Source organism: Mesoplodon mirus (genome assembly GCF_964341445.2).
Source record: "Mesoplodon mirus genome assembly, chromosome: 3".
NCBI lineage: Eukaryota > Metazoa > Chordata > Mammalia > Artiodactyla > Ziphiidae > Mesoplodon > Mesoplodon mirus.
Genome location: NC_138978.1, coordinates 71163156 through 71184134, shown reverse-complemented (window position 1 = coordinate 71184134; position 20979 = coordinate 71163156). Strand labels below are relative to the sequence as shown.

Genomic DNA, 20979 nt, shown 5'->3' with positions numbered 1-20979 from the left:
TGTGTTTTTTCTTTTTTTTTTTAAGGTTTTGCCCTCTTGTGTTTTAATGGCATGTTTACACAACTGCCAATTTCCAATAAGCAGGGAGCCCCTCAAGGGCCCCCGACCACCCCTTCCTCTTCTCTGGATCTCCCCTCACCCTTGGCCTTGCAGAGGCCCTAATTCAGAGGTGGTGCAGGAAAGATGCCCTTGTTCCTCAGTTCAAGAGTATCCCCAGGAGACTTATTTACAGCATGGACACTGGCTAGAAGATCAGAATAAACAAAAATGTACGAGAATCCGTGGAATACTTAATATTGTTAAGATGTCAATACTACAAAAGTGATCTACAGATTTAATGCAATCCCTATCAAAGTTCCAATGACATTTTGTTGTTGTTGTTGCAGAAATAGAAATATCCACCCTAAAGTTCATGTGGAATCTCAAGGGACCCTGAATAGCCAAAGCAACCTTGAAAAAGAACAAAGTTGGAGAGCTCTTACTTCCTGATTTAAAAACTATTACAAAGCTACAGTAATCAAAACAGTGTGGTACTGGCATAAAGTCAGTAACTTAGACCAATGGAATATAATATAGAACCCAAAAATGAACTCTCAGATACACGGTCAAATGATTTTTGACAAGGGTCCAAGACCACTCAATGGGGAAAAAAAAGTCTTTTCAATCAGTGGTGTTGGGACAACTGGTGATCTCCATGCAAAGAATAGAGTTGGACCCTTACATTACACTACATACAAAAATTAAGTCAAAATGGATTAAAGACCTAAATGTAAGAGTGAAAACTGCAAAATTCTTAAGAGAAAACAGGGGAAAAGCTTCATGACACTGGATTTGATAATAATTTCTTGGACATGATACCAAAAGCACAGGAAACAAAAGCAAAAATAGATAAATTGGATTATATAAAAATTAAAAACTTCTGTGCATCAAAGGACACAATCAACAGAGTAAAAAGGCAACCTATGTAATGGGAGAAATTATTAGCAAATCATATATCTGATAGGGGGTTAAAATCCAGAACATACCCCAGACTCCTACAATTCAACAACAAAACCAAACAACCTGGTTTAAAAATGGGCAAAAGACTTGAACAGACGTTTCTCTAAAGAAGACATACAAATGGCCAAAAAGCACATGAAAAGATGCTCAACATCATTAATCATTAGGGAAATGCAAACCCAAATCACAATGAGATACCACTTCACACCCATTAGGATGGTTACTATCAAAAAAACAGACAATATGTGTTGGTGAGGATGTAGAGAAACTGAAACCATTATGCACTGCTGGTGGGAATGTAAAATGGTGCAGCTACTATGGCTGGCAGTATGTATGCATATGTATTTGTTCCTCAAAAAATTAAAAATAGAATTACCATATGATCTAGCAATTTCACTTCTGTGTATATACCCAAAAGAGTTGAAAGCAGGGTCTTGAAGAACAATCTGTACACGTACATTCATAGCAGCATTATTTACAATAGGCAAAAAGTTGAAGTAACCCAAGTAGCCATCAATGAATGAATGGATAAACAAAATATTATTCATCTTTAACAAGGAAGGAAATTTTAACACATGCTACAACATGAATGAACCTTGAGGACATTATGCTAAATGAAATAAGCCAGTGACAAAAGGACATATCTGTCTGATTGCACTTATGTGAGGTATGTAGAGTAGTCAATTCATAAAGACAGAAAGTGGAACAGTGGTTGTCAGGGGGCAGGGGACAGGGAAATGAGGAGTTTAATAAGTGTAGAGTTTCAGTTTTGCAAGTTGAAAAGAGTTCTGGAGATTGGTTGCACAAAAATACGAATACAATTAACATGACTGAAGTGTACACTTAAAATCAGTTAAGATGGTAAATTTTATGTTCTGTAAATATACAGAACATGATAAAATATTACCATGATTTTTTTAAAAACTAGAACAATCCTCCCAATTCCATTTTGTAAAAAAGTGGTTGATTATATAGAAGTCTGATCTCTTAAAGTGGTTTGTTTGGTGGGAGAAGGCTGTTTAGATTTCTGGTACGAGTGTTCATCAGGAACCACCTGGAACTGCCACAGTCCCAGGTGCTGCCACATAAATCCATTTCTCTCTGCCCACCCCCATCTTGTTGATAAAGCCTCCTGAGTTGAGATTCAGAAAGTCAGACCCGGGGGTTAAGGCCCACCCTTGGCAACTGGGCCAGGGAATTTCTTCTCAGGCTCTGGTTGTAAATAGGAAATGCAAGGGAAGGTGAGCAATTGTCCTTTAAGTATTTAGACACCATCTAAGGAAATTAATTAAAACAGAGACTCAGAAGGAGGTCAGACTAACTCCCAGGGGACACACAAGTACCATTACCCCTAATCAACGTTGCAGTGTTAGAGATGGATGGAGATGGGCCCCCCAAATCTTAGTCCTACCAGTAGTTGTCACTTACCAGTGAGTTGGCACTTACTAGCTGTGGGGCTGTGGGGAAGCCATGTAACCTCTCTGGGCTTAACTCATCACCTTTACCATGAAGAAAATACCTCCTCTCTCTATCTAAAAGGTTATTAAAAATATATCAAATGAAATAACATATATAAAAATGTTTTTAAAACTAGTCTAAAGAGATCTCTATATAAATATTAATTCTTGTAGGCTCTGGAATCTTTGTTTAATAAATGGGGACAATTGTTTCCCTCTTGCTTGGACTTTGTAAAATTAGAGATAATGTGTGTAAAATGTGTAGACCAGGACTTAGCCCAGAGTAGGCTCAATAAATGATAGGAACAATATTTTTTACTTCCTGCTGTTCCCCTGTGAGTGGCCTCCTAGTGAAGAGGGTGGGACATATATCTGATCCTGGGATGGTCATAGGGGGACATATATCTGATTCTGCCTGTCCAGCAACCTTTCTCCTTGCCTTCTTCTAAGGGCATCCTATTTTTCTTTGGGTAATTCCCTTCCCTTTCTTTTCATGGTTCAGGTGTGGTGCCCATTCTCCCTCCTTTCTTCCCATCCTTGCCCTGGTCCTCCAGGCTGGACCAGGATATTCCTGGATATCCACAGTGACTGGTTCAGTGATGAGCCCAGGACCTGATAATCCAGGATAATGAAACAAAATCCTGGGTTTTTTGCTGGAGAATAGAAACACTTTTCTGTGAGATCACTTAGTTGGTAGAATATAAGCCTGTAACAGGAAGAAAGTGAGGCCAACGCAAAGAAAGACTATCCAAGAGATGGAGAACTTCAGATCACTGATGAACAAATTTGAATACATGGATCCAACCAAGTGTGAACTGCTCTTGGAAGTTTTAGTTACTTGAACCCATAAATCCACCACCAGCGTTCCCACCCTCCACCATTTTTTTGGCCTGCATGCTGAGTTTCTGCCATTTGTAATAGAAAGTTTTATTTAATGTAACTGAGAAAGGCATAGACTTCAAATTTATCCCCCAGCCTCGATGATGTCCCCTACTTTTCTTCTGGTATGATCCCCATAACAACACTCACCCTACGTCCGAACTCTTCCCCTTGCTTCACTTCCTGAGGATAGCCACCAATCAGGAAACCCTTGGTGTTTCTGAGGTTGGCCACCATGGCCTCCTTCAGGAGCTCCAGAATGATGCCCTGGAGCAGAGGGAGAGCAGTCAGGACCTGAGCTTTTCCACAGAGCAACACTGGAGTCAGCACAGTTCTCCCGAGCCATCCCATCATGGGAGGGAGAGAGATAACAGTAAGATGTTGAGAACAAACTTACGGATACCAAGGAGGGAAGGGGGCGGGACTGGGATGAATTGGGAGACTGGGATTGACATATATACACTAATATGTATAAAATACATAACTAATGAGAACCCACTGTATAGCACAGGGAACTATACTCAACGCTCTGTGGTGACCTAAGTGGGAAGGAAATCTAAAAAAGAGGAGATATATGTATACGTATAACTGATTCACTTTGCTGTACAGCAGAAACCATCACAACAGTGTAAAGCAACTATACTCCAATAAAAATTAGTTAAAAAAAGATTAACAGCAGGCAGCAATATACTGTATTTCATCAACTCCAAATCTCACGCCCCCCATTTTAATGTTTATAGAATTGGTAGGTACCTTACAGTCAGTGCTGGGTCATAGTTTAATAGTGTTTTTTTCTTACAAGTATATTTTTATTGGTTATATTTTACTGAGGTGTCTAAAAATAATGACATCTTAGATTAGGTGAAATATAGTGCTATATTTCATACAGTAGCACTCCTTGAATTAGGCCTAATGCCAGTTTAAAACTAGACAAAACATGGTATAAAATGTGCTTCACTGTTGATCTGTTCCAGTAAATATTTTATAAAATTTGACATTCACTGACTTGAGGAGACTTTCAGTAGATAAAAAGTAGCATTTTCTAGCAATATCACTTTGTTAAAAAATTTGATTTAACTTGCACTTATGGAAAATAAGGAAGGAGGGATACATGGAAGCTTGGGAATGGATGTAGGAAAATGCCACCAGCTGCCCAAACTGGGGGGAATTCCTTGGGTTCTCTGGGTCCCAGGCATCCTCTGACTTTTGGCAGGGACTTGGGGAATGCAGCCATCGTAAGCACGGTCAGAAACTATCCCTAGATAATAATGAATTAAATCTGCATGAAGCTTACATTCTAGTGAAAAAGACAGATAATAGACGAACAAGTAAATATATAGAAATAATCAGCTAGAGAGAACTACTAGGAACAAAATTAAAGCAGGACAGAAGAAGCAGAATGTTACAGGTGCTATTTTAGATGGGGTGCTCAGCAAGGGCCTCTGATAAATTGTGATATTTAAGTAGAGATCTGGATGAAGTAAGGAGCAAACTATATGCATATATGAAGGAAGAGGGCTCTGGCCAAGGAAAGAGCAAGTGCAAAGGCCCTGAGGCAGGAACAGCCTGACCTGTGGGAGGAACAATGAGGAAGTGACTGGTTGGCTGAGAATAAACGTGAGAGTGGTGGGAAACAGCGTCAGAGAGCAAGCTGGAGTCCAGAGCCACGGGAAGGACTCTGGATTTCATTCTAAGTGTGGTGAGGGGCTGTTGGAAGCTTCTGGGGAAGGGGATAAACGTTTTCAAGAAATCACTCTGGCTGCTGTGAAAAGAGTAAACTGTATGGGGAAAGAATGGGCAAGAAGGAGGCCCACTGAGAGTCAACTGCAATGGTCTGTTTCCTTTCATGAGGACCATTCTGGCTTCCAGGTGGGAAGCAGACTGTAGCTGGTTGAAGAGGAAGCATAAAGCTCTGTTAGCTAATAGGGGCTGCATTGTAAGAGCCCTGACTACAGAGCCTAGTGTGGGACCTAGTCTGGAAGGGATGAATGTTTTTTGATACCAGTGGCATTTAGCTTCTCAGAGATGGACAGTGACTTGAAAACAAACAAGAAAAGGTAAATAAAAGGGATATTCTTTACTTCAGCCACACAGGAAAGATACCAAATTTCAAGTTAATGTCATTATACCTCTCAGAACTAGACCAAAATGTTGTTTTATATTTTCCAGTGGGTTCTAATTCTAGGTTCTGCTGCACCAAGCTCACTTCTGCTTTGAAGATTTTAACTCTAAAGCGGGGACCAATTTGAGAAGAAAATATGAAACAAGGTAACATTCAAGGGGCTGGCAGGGCAACAAGACAGAAGGAACTTGGGCCTGGACAACTTGGTCTGGCAGATGGGTCTCTGCTGAGGACCTCCCGCCTGCCTCTGGACTGTTACATAAGAAAGAAATGAAATACAGCTATCGTACTTTTTGGGTTTCTTTGTTCCAGAAGCTTAGATTAATTGCAACACTCCCAAATCTCTCCCCAGCCAGAGAAGGCAGCTTTTGCTTACTGAGGGCACCAGCTCTCCACGTTCCATGATGTTTCTGATCAATTTACTTCTTTCAGATTCTGATGACAGCTCATTCTGCAGGAGCTTGCCAGTTGAGAGATGTGTAAATCCGTATTTTTCCACCAGCTTTTCACACTGTGTGCCTTTGCCAGAGCCTGGGCCACCTAGAAAAGAAGTCATGTATCAGACATCCATCCCAAATCTGGTGCCTCATTTTGGGCTATAGTCACTGTGGTGAGCAGGCCTCAGTGCTTCATCCACCAGCATGGACTGAACAGTGATGAGTTACCGGGAGCATGTCCAGAGCTGTGGATACAGTGGAGAATGGGACACAGACCTTGCCCTCAACAAGCTTACTGTCCATGGACGGCAGATGGTGTTGTAGACAAAAAATAGCAGTCACTATAGGTGGTCTAGTGGGGAGGACTTCCAGCTGTTACAGGGGGCAGAGTAGGGCTCCACAATCCCAATTTGGTAGACATGCATGTCAGAGACGTTTCCTGGGGCACTGAATCCGCTCATGTGCAAAGCACAGACCACAGTGCCTGCTACGCTGTGAATGTTCAACAAATGCTAGCCATTACTTTAAAAATAAATTGTTTTCAAATTTATGGTTACCAAAGTGGCAAGAGGAGGGGGATAAATTAGGAGTTTGGGATTAACATATACACACTACTATATATAAAATAGATAACCAACAAGGACCTACTGTATAGCACAAGGAACTATACTCAATATTTTATAATAACCTATAAGAGAAAAGAATCTGAGAAAGAGAAGATAAATATATAACTGAATCACTGTGCTGTGCACCTGAAGCTAGCACAACATTGTAAATCAACTATATTTCAATAAAAAAATTATTTTCATTTTCAAACACAAACCTACAGAAGAGTTATGAGTACAAAGAACTTTCTGAAACATTTAAGAATCAGCGGCCAACCTGATGCCTCATGGCTACAGAACACTTTAATGTCATTTCCTCTGGACAAGGAACCAAACACATCCTCCTAAATAACTACATCTTCAGACCCCATTCACATTTCAGTGGAATTGTCCCAATCATCTCAATAATGTCCTCTGAAGCCGATGGATCCAGTTCAGAATCATGTGCTGCCTTTGGTTGTCATGTCCTTTTGGTCTTCTTCCGGAAGGAACAGTTCCTCCGTGTTTCCCTGACACATTTGAAGATTATAAATATTTATTTTATAGAATGTCCCTCAATATGAATTTTCCTGTTGTTTTCTAGCTATTATTACTGATGATCTCCCATAGATGAACATTACATCTTGACTCTTTCCTTGCCCCTCCCTAAGTTCAACTAGTTGCTAAGTTGTAAGCTTTTACGTCTGGAAAATAATAATAGCTAACCTTTGCCAGGTGCTTACTGTACTGGTCACTGCTCTAAGCATTTTGTGTATATTAATTTTAAATGATCTTAAGAGAGGCAGACCCTGGTATTATTCCCATTTTACAGATGGGGAAGCAGAGGCACTGAGAAGTTAGCTGCCTTAGGTGGCAAGAGCAAGTAAGTAGCAGTCTAGGATCCGAAGCCTGGACTCTGGCTCTCAGAGGTGTTCCCACCTCTCTTGGCTTCTGTGCCCAGATTCACCTCCATGGTTCAGGTCCTCATGCTCTTGGTGTGCAGCAGCCATCCTGCCTCTGCGTTGGGCAATGGGTGAGGCTTTGAGGTCCAGCAGACCTGCTAGCAGGATGATTTGCCTGAAAAGCATGTCACTGCCCAGCTCAGAGCATTCAGTGGCTTGCCATTCCTCACAGAATGAAATCCCAACTACTTAGAGTGGCATTTCTAGCTTCTAGAATCTAGTTCCATCCAACCTCTCCAACATTTTTCTTCATTTCTTATCCTCACCCAACATTGTCATGTCCAACTGTAGACTGTCCCTTCCTCAAGACAAACTTTTAGAAAAAACTTTGCTTTGAGATAATTGCAGATTCACAATCGTAAGAATAATATAGAGAGATCCCATGTATCCTTTACCAATTTTCCCTTGTGGTGACGTCTTGCAAAACTACAGCACAATATCACAACCAGAATATTAGCATTGATGCAATGAAGATATAGAACATTTCCATCACCACAAGAATCCCTCATGTTTTCCTTTTACAGCCACACCCACTTCTCTCCTACACACAACCCCTCCATCCTTAACCTCTGGCCACCACTAAATCTGTCTATAACTATGTCATTCTGAGAAAATTATATAAATGGAACCTTAGACATCAAGATATGCTTTTCCAACGTGCTTTTGCTATTCTTGGGTCCTCACCCTGGAAGGCTTTTGTTTCCCCCTCTAACTATCAAGATCCTCTTTATATCTTAGGCCTGGACCCAGTGCTGTCCCCTTCTGGCATCAGCTTGTCCCCCTCACCTCCCTTGGGGTGAGTGATGTAACCAGAGCTGGGGTGCCCTTGGCCTGTCTTATGCTTGGTCTAGGTCTCCCACTCGACTTTCTGCCCCCACAGTGCCTATAGCACAGCACCTGTACACTGTAGGTGCTTCTTAATGCCTGGAGGATTCCCTGTTAAAAGGAAATATTGAACTGAAATGTAAAACACAATTGAGGTTTTTAGCATAGCAACGAGGATTTACGACTTGTTCTGCAATTTTCCTGGCTGGCCTCTCTTCATCTTCAAAACTCCTTTCTCAGAACAATTGGCAAGACCCCTCTTGAGGGGCATTAGCTGTGGTCCCTCATCAGTAGAAGGGCCTCTCACTCCCTCTCCTTTGCCTTGGCAGGAAATCCAGGAAAGGTCCACGTTTTCTGACTTCTGCTCATCCTTACAGCTGCTCTCAGCCAAATGGGGAGGGTTCAGACCCCTCACAGTATTGTCATGGATGGCCTAGATGTAGTAGGAAAACAGCAATTACAAAGGCTTGCAAAAATAATGCAGACCATTTAGCAGGAGCAGCCGATTGCCAGCTACTGCTATGTTTGCTCCAAGCATTATGACTCCTGTCTCCTGAGATAATGGAAATGGAGAGTGGAAACAAGGGAAGGCCACTCAGGGGAGAAGTGCTTCCAGATAAAGCAGTAAGGGGAACAAAGGGCTAGGCTCCTGCAGTGGCCACGAGGGCTTCTGTGGCCGGATTTACCTAGAAACTCTTTTGCTGGGATGGCTGGAAGCCAGTCACATGGGAAAGATATTTTCAGACTTGGCTTACAGGGCAGAAATGCTGCGTTCCAATTATTTTCTTCCTTCAGCAACCTACTAATATGACTATTACAGTTTTTGCTTCTCTAAAATGTTATTTAATAAATCTCAACACAAAGGCAATTAAAAATCTTCAGCTCAAATTCACCACAGCTGTGTGTGAAACAGCAGCCACTGCCCCAGTTAGAAACCTTTCATGGGAGCGACAGCTGCAAATTCTTAACATTCTTGGGCAAACGGTGCAGGCACAGTGGAATTTTAAGTAATCTACACAAAGGTTTGATTCTTCCCACGGCTCCAAACCCGAGAACAAAGTGATGATTGTCACTGCCGTGAAGGCACAAAAACTGCTAGGAGACGTATGAATTTTCATACACTGTCTCTGACATTTCTTTGAGGCCTTCACTTATGACTTTTAAATTAAAAGCAATGGAGCCTTGATATCCTTCTGGGATAATTTGTTACATGGGAAAAACTCTTTCGAGGTGCCACCTATCTGAACAAGTGGGCTGTGTTCTCTGGTGACGAGACGGCTGACAGAGATGAGGAGCTGTCACATTTACTGTCATCTCACTGATTTTTCCTGTATCACTACTCAAGGCTCAACCCCTGAACAAACCTATACACAATACTGCTTGGTGTGATTCACAAAGACAGCCTGGGGTAGGAGGTTCCAGTTCGAAATGGTCTGTCAACACTTCAAAAAAAAAAAAAAAAAAGTGAAAAATCTTTATTCTCAACCAATGTGATCAAAATTCTTTTCCATGTGAGGCCAAAGGTGCTATATTGTGAGAAGTGTAGATACTGTGAACCTCCAGCTCAGTGCATCCCTTCCCTTAACGCTGCACCGAAGGAAGGGGAAGAGCCTGCAGGGGATTTGGGAGCCCAGGGTCCATGGCTGGATTCTCCCTCATGCATCCTCCTTGGTACCTGGTGTTCTCTGAGGTGGAAGTGAAACAAGCTGCATCACCTGAGCATGCCCGCCTGAGCCACCTTTTCCAGCGTGCTTTTTATCTTCTGTCCTCTCAGGGGACAGCTCCTGGATTCATTAGCTGGGCTCTGCAGGAGAAGACCTGCCTCCTATGTGACTTTGCAGGGTGCTTGGCCTCAGGGCGAAAAGAACAAAACAGCAAAGCTGGTGTGTTAGAGCACATTCTGCACTCAGAAAGAAAGCCCAAGTAAATACTGATGTCAGGTTGATAATTAGCTGGATCCCAAATACAGACAAATGCATGGACATGTTTCTATTACACTTAACAGTGTTTTGAATAGTAATGGTGTAGAGCAGGCTCTAGTGTCCTTGGTTGACATTTTATTGCATCTTGTTAACTGTAGGATGCAACCTGGAACTAAGCATGAGGCCTATTAATACTGCTCTTCATTTGACAAGCATCTGTTGGCCAGCTACTGTGGGTCAGACACTGTGCTAAGAGGTGGGAATCGAAAGATTCAGAGGCCCTGTCTTCCATCAGAGAACTCACCCTCTAAGGGGAAGCCGACAGGTGAGCCCAGCATCACAGCAGTGTGAGGGGGCTACAAGCCAGGCCTGTCAACACCACTGCAGGGCCACTGGGAGAGACTCCTCGCTCAGGCAGGGGAAAACACGTATGATTACGTTTGCTAATGCCTGGGAAGTGTGGAAAAGAAGAGCAGAAGGCTGAGCTTGGTATCTTCAGCAAAGTGACTTGGAACATGAAAAGGTCTTGCAGAGAACGGTGGGACAGGGAGCATGGTGTACTGGGAAGGGCACAGGACAGATGGGTCGAGTAATAACCCCTGGCTCTACCACTTACTAGTCGAGTGGTTCTGGGTGAGTCTTTTAACTTCTCTGAGTCTTAGTTTCCTCATCTGTAAAATGGGGGGAAATAAGAACCAACTCGCTGCCTCATTCTACCTTTGCTCTCCTTCCTCCTCATCTTCCATTCCTGACCAGTCACTAAGCAACTTTGAAAAGTTGAGTCTACATTCGAAAAGTTTCTGAAATCTGTCCCTTTGTTCCAAATCTCCCTTGTCACATCTCTCTGCCAAGAAAAATTGGTGCTTGATAAATGCTACTTATAACGAGAGGAGGTTACTCATCCCGTTAGTTCTTCCTGAGTTACATCTGCAGGGTGTCATCCAGCATATCAAGGTTGGAATCAAACATAATCCAGCAACAAGTATGGGGACTAGCCATCACTCTGAGACGTCCAGACCACTTGCAGGTAATTAAGATATGTATTAGTGTGTGTGTTGATACACACACACACATATTTGACTGTACATTTACAAATATATGTATCTGGTTTGGAAAACTCATAAAGTTTATTTTCTCTAAGGCAAAGCAGAGGGGACAGCATTCTACAGGTTCCAATGTCATCAACAAAGCTTTTCAGGCCTTAATTCCCATCCCACCCCAGCCTCAGTGTTCTCTAAACCTCTTTAGCACCAATGACCTTCATCACTAACCCAATTTTAGCTCACCTTTGATCTGGATGAACTTGAAAGTTCATCATTACTTGGGTCTGTCCTCCCACCCTGCTCATGTCTTCTTCTTCTCCCTGTCTCTTTTCTCTTGACCTCACTTCTTCTCAACTTGTTCTCTGTTCTCACTGTGACCTCATCGAGTAGGTCCATTCCCTTTGGGCTCCACTTACCTCCCTGACCAGCTGGACACCAGCCCCTTTCTAGTAACTCTGAATCCTTTGCACCCTTTGAATTCTATTGTGACTGTGATGAGAACCACCAGCCTGCTTTCTGCCCAACCCACCATTTACTTGATTTGTATCTACTCTGGGTTGCTAAGAATTCCATAAGAAGGTCAGAAAACCGAGCCAACTGGGTTTCTATCTAACTTCATAATAGCTTTGAATGTTTCTTGGCAGATAGTCTTCTTTTGCTGATACCAAATTTGATGTCCAAGGATGGATTCTAATATATTTCCCCATTGTCCGTAAATCCTCAAACCTACTCTTATTCCTCTCACTTTTTTTTTTTTTTTTTTTTTGCGGTACGGGGGCCTCTCACTGTTGTGGCCTCTCCCGTTGTGGAGCACAGGCTCCGGACGCGCAGGCTCAGCGGCCATGGCTCACGGGCCTAGCTGCTCCACGGCATGCGGGATGCTCCTGGACCGGGGCACGAACCCGTGTCCCCTGCATCGGCAGGCAGACTCTCAACCACTGCGCCACCAGGGAAGCCCCTCCTCTCACTTTTTTTTTTTTAATTTAATTTTATTTTTTTGCTTTATAACAAATTTAATCAGTTATACATATACATATGTTTCCATATCCCCTCCCTTTTGCGTCTCCCTCCCACCCTCCCTCCTCTCACTTTTAACATCTTCCTATTAGTCACTAAGAAGGTGAAGATTATCTTCTTTCCTCAATATTTGCAAAATATATGTATCTTTATCCTTTGTCCTCCATCTCTCCTTTCTCTCATTTGGAAGATGCTATACAACTAGTCAGCCTAAGGCTAACTTCTCTGCTTTGGCTCTTGTAGCACCTCAGCGTTTTCCTTCATAGCATTTTTCACAGAATATAATTACTATCTATCTGTCTATCTATCTATCTATCTATCATCTATTATCTATATATCCATTGTCTATATCTTTCACCTATCTCTTATCATCTATCATATCTATCAATTATCTATCATCTATATCTATCCATCATCTATATCTACCTATCATCTATCCATCTACTGTCTCTATCACCTATCCTATCTATCTATTTATCTACCTATCTATCATCTATAATTTACTTAAAGTCTGTCTTCCATATTAGACTCTACAGGATATGGGTATGCTTTGCTTACCACAGTGCCCAAACATAGTGCCTCAAATACAGTTGTCTACTGTGTTTATAGGTTGTCTACATTATAATAGTGACTGAAATAGTAAATACTTTAATGGTGAATGGATCCTTTCTTCCTGCCTGCTCCAAAAACTTGATCCTCTCTTTCTAGTCCACATTAAATTCATTCCTCTCTGTTGGCACCATCTCTTCTGTAAACAACATGCTTAGCTCTTCCCCATCCAAATAAAAATATTTCCACCATTGTCTGTATCCTCTAGTTATCTTTACATTCTTTTGCTTTTTTCCAGTAGCCTGAAACTGCCCATTTCCATTTCCTCCTCTTTTATTGACTCCTTAGCCTCTTGCAAGCTACCTCCTACCCTCATCACTCTCTGAAATTGATCTTTAAAGTTCAACAGCAATTGCATAATTGTCATCTTATTCAATGACCTTCTTCTAGTCTTTACTGTCTTTGACTCTTTAGTAGCATTTAACACCACTGATAAACATCTTAAAATTCTCTTTGCCCTTGATTTCCAGACACATAATATGCCCATTTTCTCTCCCTTCCTTTGCCAGGCAGAAACTCACAGAGAGTAGAAACTGCTTTATTTATGTTGGTCTCCCCACAGAACCTTGCGAAGTATCACAAGCAATTGTTGAATAGAGTCAATGTCTAGGAGCCTTATGCCCCCACAAGAGTGACAACTATATTCCTTTTCCCATTAAAGGAACCCTGGACCAAAGGAGTCGAATTCTAGGTTCACACCCCAGATCTTTATCTGGTGAGATGACTTTAATGGAGTCACTTATCCTCTCTGAGCTTCAACCTCTTCAATTACAAAATAGAGATGATCAAAATGCCTATTGGTTGTGAGGACAAAATGTGATAATGCATATAAATTGCTTGGAACAGTAGCTGGCACAGTGAAATACTCAATAAGCATCATGATTATTGTCTGTAAAATGAGGCAGCTCGTGTTACTGCTGCTTAGAAGTCCTCCCAGCTCTAACATTCTGTGCTTTTACAAAGATCAGATACATCATTTTATATTGTGGTACTATTTTAACATCTTTAAAGACAGATAGTCTTCACAGTCACAGTCTGTGAAGGTATCAAATCTTCTGTAAATCAAACTATCCTATTTTTAGATAGTCCTCGGTGTTCTTTAAAAATCTATCAGATTTCTACCTCTTGAAATATTTCTTTCTGTCTGAATGAAAATGGGCTTCAAGATAGGGTTCAGGTTTTTGTAACTGAATGATTCCTTTAAGGGAAAAGCTATTCTGCCATCAGATCATGAAATGACTGTGCCCTAGGAATGATCCTCAACCACTGTGGGCCCATGAGTCACTTTAAATATCCTGTATCTTGGATGAGCTGTGTCACCATGCAGAGTTTCAGCAGGGTTGCTGGGAATTGGCTCTCTCTGACCAGAAACAGTTAAGAAAAATAGATCTTTATCCTCAAAGACAGTATCTCTATTCGTTCTGAAATGCACTGCTGCTTCAGGTTATTTGCTGAATAGGATGAAGAATGCCAGTGATAGGGTCAGCTGAAGGTTATGTGGAAGAATTTCACACGGGACTGGGAACTTCTTGATAGCAGGGACTGTGCCTTATTTATCGGTACATGGTGTATAGTAGGCACGCAATAGTTATCAGATCAATCAATGAATAAATGACTGAATGAATGGATGGTGAATGATCTGGGAGCTTCAGGGAGGTAGCCTCCTAATATTGGGAGTTAGGAGACCTTGGTTCTAGACCATTCCTGGTTTGAACTAGCCGAGAGATCTTGGGAGAGTCACTCTGCCTCCTCAGATGCTATAGCTTCCTAGTCTGTAAATCAGAGTCTGGATTAAATTAGTGGTTTCCTGTGCTATTTTATATTACATTTCCTAAATATTCCAGCTTCTCTTCAATAGTGCTTCTCTCTGAGGAAATATTACTCATCCCTACCTTTTGAACTTAAAAGTCCCCAAGTGATTTGCTTTTGCCAGTGAACTGGGGGCAGAGGTGGATGTGTGTCATATTTAGGCAGAGGTTTTTATAGCCAATGCATGGTTTTCTGTGTCTCTTTTCTCTTTGCCATGAAACTAGCAATATTTTGGATAGTAGGGGCTCCATCAGCATGGTTACCAGAGTGAAGCCCAGTCAACTGTTGACAAACATGTAGCATTAGTCCAGAAAAAGAAGAAGAAGAGGTGGAGGTGGAGGAGGAAGAAGAAAAAGAAGAAACATCTTTGTTGTTCTACATCACAGAGATTTTTAGTTATGCTTCTAACTACAGCATAACTTAGCTTCTTCTGACTGATACATTCCCAAACTTGACTGTGCATCAGAATCACCTGGGGAGGTTGAAAAATTGCTGAATCAGTAGATCTCTGAACCTCTGGGGTTGAGGCCTTGGAATTTATAGTTTTAGAAAGTTCCCCAGGGAAAGTATACAGATATTGGCAATTGACTTTGAAATATGTAAGGAAAAAAAGATGTATTGATGGATGGATAAAGGGGTGGATAGAGGGAAAGATACGTGATAAAACAGTTATTGTAAATGTTAATGGCGGAATCTAGGCAGTGGGTTTACTAGTGTTCACTATAAAATTCTTTCAGCTTTGCTGAATATTTGAAATATTTTCAAAATAAAAAAGATCTTAAAAATATTTCCTCAGGTGATTCTGATGGTTAGCTTGATTTGAACTTCTAGACTAGATAATCTAAGGAAGGCCATTTGCTGTGAATGCCCCAGTGGTCACCGCAGGGAGTCTGTAGTGTTGATCTTTCTTTTAATATTTACAATGTAATTCTGAGATGATTCTATCATGAGTGAATACTTGCAATAATAGTTAATGAGAATCCGCATTGCCTTATCAAAAGCAAGGCTATCCTTTCTGTTGCAGATGAGGGAACTTTCTGTTTTCTCAGCATCGAGCTGGAGGTAACAGGAGGGGGACTATGGACTATTTTATACCAACAGAGTGGGTCAGAGACAAGTTCGAGAGGTCACTGCAGACCGTTCAGATAAAGGTATCTGGTTCACAGTGCTTTTGGCTTGATATTTGACCCTAATAAGTATCTATCTATATGTTTTATTTGTAATAATTCATTTAATGCTTACAACTATATGAAGTAGGTGCTCTTTGTAACTCTATTATACAGATGAAAAAACTATGCCCAAGGGCCAACTGTACCTTGGTAACCACTAAGCTCTACAGCCTCTCATATGTAAGGTCATCCTGGAAATCAGACCAACCTGCTGTGCAGAAAAGCACTGTACAGTCTTCAGTCAATCAGAATGGTCACTGGGAGATGGGTTTTCATCATGGACCCCTAGGGTTGCCAGCTGAAATACAGGCTGTCCAGTAGATATTGCATGAAACATACTTATAATAAACACTGTCACTGCTTATCTAAAATCCAAATTTAATTTTGTCTCATAGTTTTATTTGTTAAACCTGTCAAATATATCAGGCCCCACCAGTTATTAGCTTAGAGACTTTTGGGAGACATAATTTCATCTCTGTTCTGACAACTCTAATGGTTTGTGATTCTGCAATTCATTCAGCTAATACCATCACAGCCATAGCAAGACATGTGAAATGTCTAATTAAGACAAGACGCTGAAACTGGATTCCACAACTCTAGCTCTTATGTAGACAGATGACAAGGAAGGTTCAGGTCTTGGGGGAGAGGAAATCACAGGCACCGTGATGGTGATTCCTAAACATTTACACCCCATGATGCTCCTACAGCTCATAGTACCCCAACCCCATCTCATCCCAACAGGGACAGAGACAAGATTTCCAAACTGCTCACAAGTAAATGCCACTAAAAACCCTGTCCTCTGTTTCTTCACCCGGAGATCTCCAAGGTCTATTCCAGACACAACAAACTTACAGACTGGAGCCTTCTAATAGTTGCTTCATCAGGCTCTGCTTGTTTGGGTCTCTGAATTCTTGGACTTCATTCTTCTAGAGTACTCCTCCTCTTCCAAATTCTTAAACTTATCAAGCCACCTTTTCCCCTATTTTGTAGACCCTTCACACTATGATCTTAGGCACACATTAAATGACTATAATAGACAATTTATAATCCAGCTTCTCCTCTCTATTTTTTCCCTTCTTTTATATAAAATAATTTTTCTTGACTGTATAAGAAATATAGGCTCCTTATTGAATATTTAGACAACTTGAAAAAGTGAAAAGAAGAAAAATCTCCCATGGTCTCACTCCCCAAATATAACTGCCAAAAATACATTTTGTTTTGTTTCTTTGCAGCTTTTTTTTTCTACATATGATTTTCTGGTTTGGTTTTTGTTGGGAATCTGTCTGCTTTGATATTTCTCCTCTTTGGGTTTTTGTATTCTCATGTGAAAATGAGCTTGTTGGATTAGATAAATTCCAAGGTCATTTCCAACACTACCATTCTATGTTTTTGTCTTTGTTAGAGAACTTGGAGAATATTTGTGCTTGCAGTCTATTTTTGTACTGTAAAAGGAAGTGAGGATATTTAAGATGGTTAGGGACATTTGCAGTGAATGTTAGTTGGATTCCATCTGGGGTTTTGTGTTCAATTTTGGGCCATACCATGGAAATTGGAAGTCTTATGCACTGTGATGAGAATATAAAATTGGTGTAAACTTTCTAAAGGGCAAGTTGGTAATATAAGTCAAAAGTTTTAAAAGTTTTCAGGTCAATGGATTTATCCTAAGGGGAGAAAATCATGTTTTAGTTACATAGATATTCACAGCATTTTTAATGAAAGCAAAAAATTTAGTAAAAATGCATGACAATAGGAATAAACTCAATAAATTATAATATAGCAATACAAAGGAATAGTATGCGGTCATTAAAATGATGCATTGAAAGAAGACAGATAAAACCAAATACATACAGTGTGATTCCATTTACATAAAGTTCAAAAATATCTATGGCATTTTTTGCAGGGGGCAGTGAATAGAAGAGGGCACAGGGACGCTTCTGGGATTGTGGTTATGTTTTTTTTTTTTAACATCTTTATTACAGTATAATTGCTTTACAATGGTGTGTTAGTTTCTGCTTTATAACAAAGTGAATCAGCTATACATATACATATATCCCCATATCTCCTCCCTCTTGTGTCTCCCTCCCACCCTCCCTATCCCACCCCTCTAGGTGGTCACAAAGCACCGAGCTGATCTCCCTGTGCTATGCGGCTGCTTCCCACTAGCTATCTATTTTATATTTGTTAGTATATATAAGTCCATGCCACTCTCTCACTTCGTCCCAGCTCACCCTTCCCCCTCCCTGTGTCCTCAAGTCCATTCTCTATATCTGCGTCTTTATTCCTGTCCTGCCCCGAGGTTCTTCAGAACCATGGATTCTGGTTATGTTTAATCTCTTGATCTGCGTGTTGGTAAGATGCGTGCGTCCACTTAGTGAAAATTCATCAAGCTAAACACTTATGATCCAACTGCTTTTCTGTTTTGTTTCAGTTCAGTTACAAAAAAACCTTTAAAAATTAAATCATTTATTCAGTTTTACAGTCTTGGAAAGATGCCCATGATATCTTGTTAAGTATAAGAAGTAGGTTTCAAAATTGCATGCTCTCATTTTGATGAAAAACGTATACTTAAAATATATATACATAGAAAAAAATCTAAGAGGAATGTAAGTCAAAATCTTAATACTATTCACTCCCAGGCTTTGGGATTTTGGGTGATTTGTTGTTGTTGATACATATTTTCTAGAATGAAGATGTAATATTTTGTAAAAAGAAAAATCCTTAAGTTAAACAAAAATTCTGGAGAAATTTTGGCTACATGTGTTCAAGAGACCTGATGGGGTGAAAAATGATGAAATTAGAATTTGTGCATTCATTCCATAAGTTAATATGGAGAATCCACATGAGCAATACAGTATTTCAGTATTGAGGACACAAGGATAAGACAGTGCCCAGCTCTCAAGGAACTTACAGCCTATAGAATAACAGAAGAAGCTGGATGTTCTTAATCAGATGAAAACATGACTCATAGGGAAGTTATACATGTCTTCAAATATTTGAATGGCTACAATGATGGAGAGGAAGCTGATTTGTTCTGTGCTGCTCTGCAGGGCAGGATTAAACAAAACAGTGGAAGTTTTGACAGAGCAGGTTTTGACTAGGTCTTAGGAAGACCTTCTTAAAGACAGTAGCTGTGCAACAGAAAAAGACCCTCTCACCTGCAGGGAGACCAAGCACATGCAGCCAGTTCTCTCCACTGGGGCTCAAGCCTAGGATAGCCCCTTCCAGTGATGTTGTGCAGCGTTGGAGTTAACATTTTAATTTAGGGCTCTTCCTTCTTTGGAGAGGACTTGAAAGCAAGGGCTCTAACCAGTTGTTTTTGTTCAATCTGAGATACTGGAGATGTAAACCTTTTCTTTCTTTCTTTCTTTTTCAAAAAAAATATTTATTTTATTTTATTTTTGGCTGCGTCGGGTCTTAGTTGCGGTGTCTGGGCCCTTAGATGTGGTACTCGGGCTCCAGAGTGCGCGGGCTCAGTACCTGCGGCATGCAGGCTCAGTAGTTGTGGCGTGCGGGCTCTCTAGTTGTGCGGGGGCTTGAGGGAGTGGGCTCTGTAGTTGTGGCATGCGGGCTTAGTTGCCTCGCAGCATGTGTAGTCTTTTCCCCGACCAGGGACTGAACCCACGTCCCCTGCATTGGAAGGCAGACTCTTAACCACTGGACCACCAGGGAAGTCCCACAAACCTTTTCCAAGTTTGCATCCTCCTACCCCTATTTTCCCTGAGAACATAAAAAAAAAAAAAAGTCCTGTAAAACTAGAAGGTAAATATGAGAGGTGTATGGGCAGATTCATCAAGGGAAGTTTTTCCCTCCTGGTGTTTCCTTGCCTGTTTACAAGCCCTGGACTGGTCCTTGGTCAACACCTCTTTGATCACATCATTCCTCAGTATCCAGGGCTTCTGTGATTTGGCCATTTCCTTTCTGTTCTTGGGCCAGGAGGAGCATACTCCTACCACTGTGATTGGTTCCTTACTTAAAATTTCCCTTCTTGGAGCCCCCCATCTCCCCAACCCTCTCCCAAACTTACGGGACCCCATCCATTCACTGAGGCTCCCCTTGGTTCTCAGCTTCTCCAAAAAGGGGCTCCCGACCATTCAGCCACTGTGCTTTCTTCATCCCCTCATCCCTGCTAACACTCACTGAATAGCTCCTTTGTGTACCTGTCCTGTATTGGTTTTAAAGTTTTCATAAGCATTAATTCTTGCTTCATCAGATAGATTATACGCTCCTTGAGGGGTGATGACATTAAAAATTAAAAAAAAATCTCCCTTGTATTTACTGTAGTGATGATGCATAATTCAGCTTTTTCTTGCTCTCCTATCTTTTTTTTTTTTTTTTTTTTTTGCAGTATGCGGGCCTCTCACTGTTGTGGCCTCTCCCGTTGCGGAGCACAGGCTCCGGACGCGCAGGCTCAGCGGCCATGGCTCATGGGCCCAGCCGCTCTGCGGCATGTGGGATCCTCCCGAACAGGGGCATGAACCCGTGTTCCCTTCATCGGCAGGCAGATTCTTAACCACTGCGCCACCAGGGAAGCCCTTTGCTCTCCTATCTTTAATGACAATTTAGCAACATATGAACTCCAGTCCATACTCCCTTCTCTGAAGGATGGTGACAGTCAGAATCAGTACAACCAATGGAATGATTTGCTAGCTCTTTGTTTTGTATTTTGCTTCCTGGCATCTATGCTAGCTACATAGTGGTGACTGGAACTTGATTCTGATACAGAAGCCACATGCTACCTTACCCAGCAAAAGCCATATTTGTTTTTGTCTTTGTTTGGTGGGAAGGGGCCAGGAAGACTTCGTGAAGAGTCCATATTGCTCTTTCAGGACCCATCCAGAGGAAGAATCTCTTAGTTATAGCTGGTTCTTAAAAATGGCCAAGCCTTATAGTTTTACTTAAAACCTCTGCTCTTATCATTATGACTCCAAAATGGTTATTAGTAGAAGACAGGTTAATACTGTTATTTCTGACACCGTGTCTTTATTTACCACAGCTGAGCTTGGGGAATGTGGGGACAATAACTTAATCCTAGCTCTCATCATCTTGCTTTCCCATTCATTCATTCATTCATTCTAAAGACTTATATTGAACACCTACTAAGTGCCAGGTTTCTCACTGCTTAACATTCTCTTCCATTCTCAACAA

At 41.3% G+C, this 20979-nt stretch overlaps 1 protein-coding gene across 6 annotated transcripts in view; it reads right to left on the bottom strand.

Annotated features, from left to right (window-relative positions):
- The window catches only part of AK5 (adenylate kinase 5), a gene marked incomplete at its 5' end in the record, with an annotated part of 242780 nt that overhangs the window by 28107 nt on the left and 193694 nt on the right, over positions 1 to 20979 (bottom strand). For 4 of the 6 annotated variants that reach the window (XM_082612417.1, XM_082612415.1, XM_082612416.1 and 1 more), the window contains 2 exons: positions 3486 to 3602; positions 5834 to 5997. In XM_082612417.1, coding sequence (XP_082468543.1) covers positions 3486 to 3602; positions 5834 to 5997 — 281 coding nt within the window. The remainder of the gene's footprint in view (positions 1 to 3485; positions 3603 to 5833; positions 5998 to 20979) is intronic. The other 2 variants (XM_082612420.1, XM_082612418.1) reach the window with 2 other exon arrangements.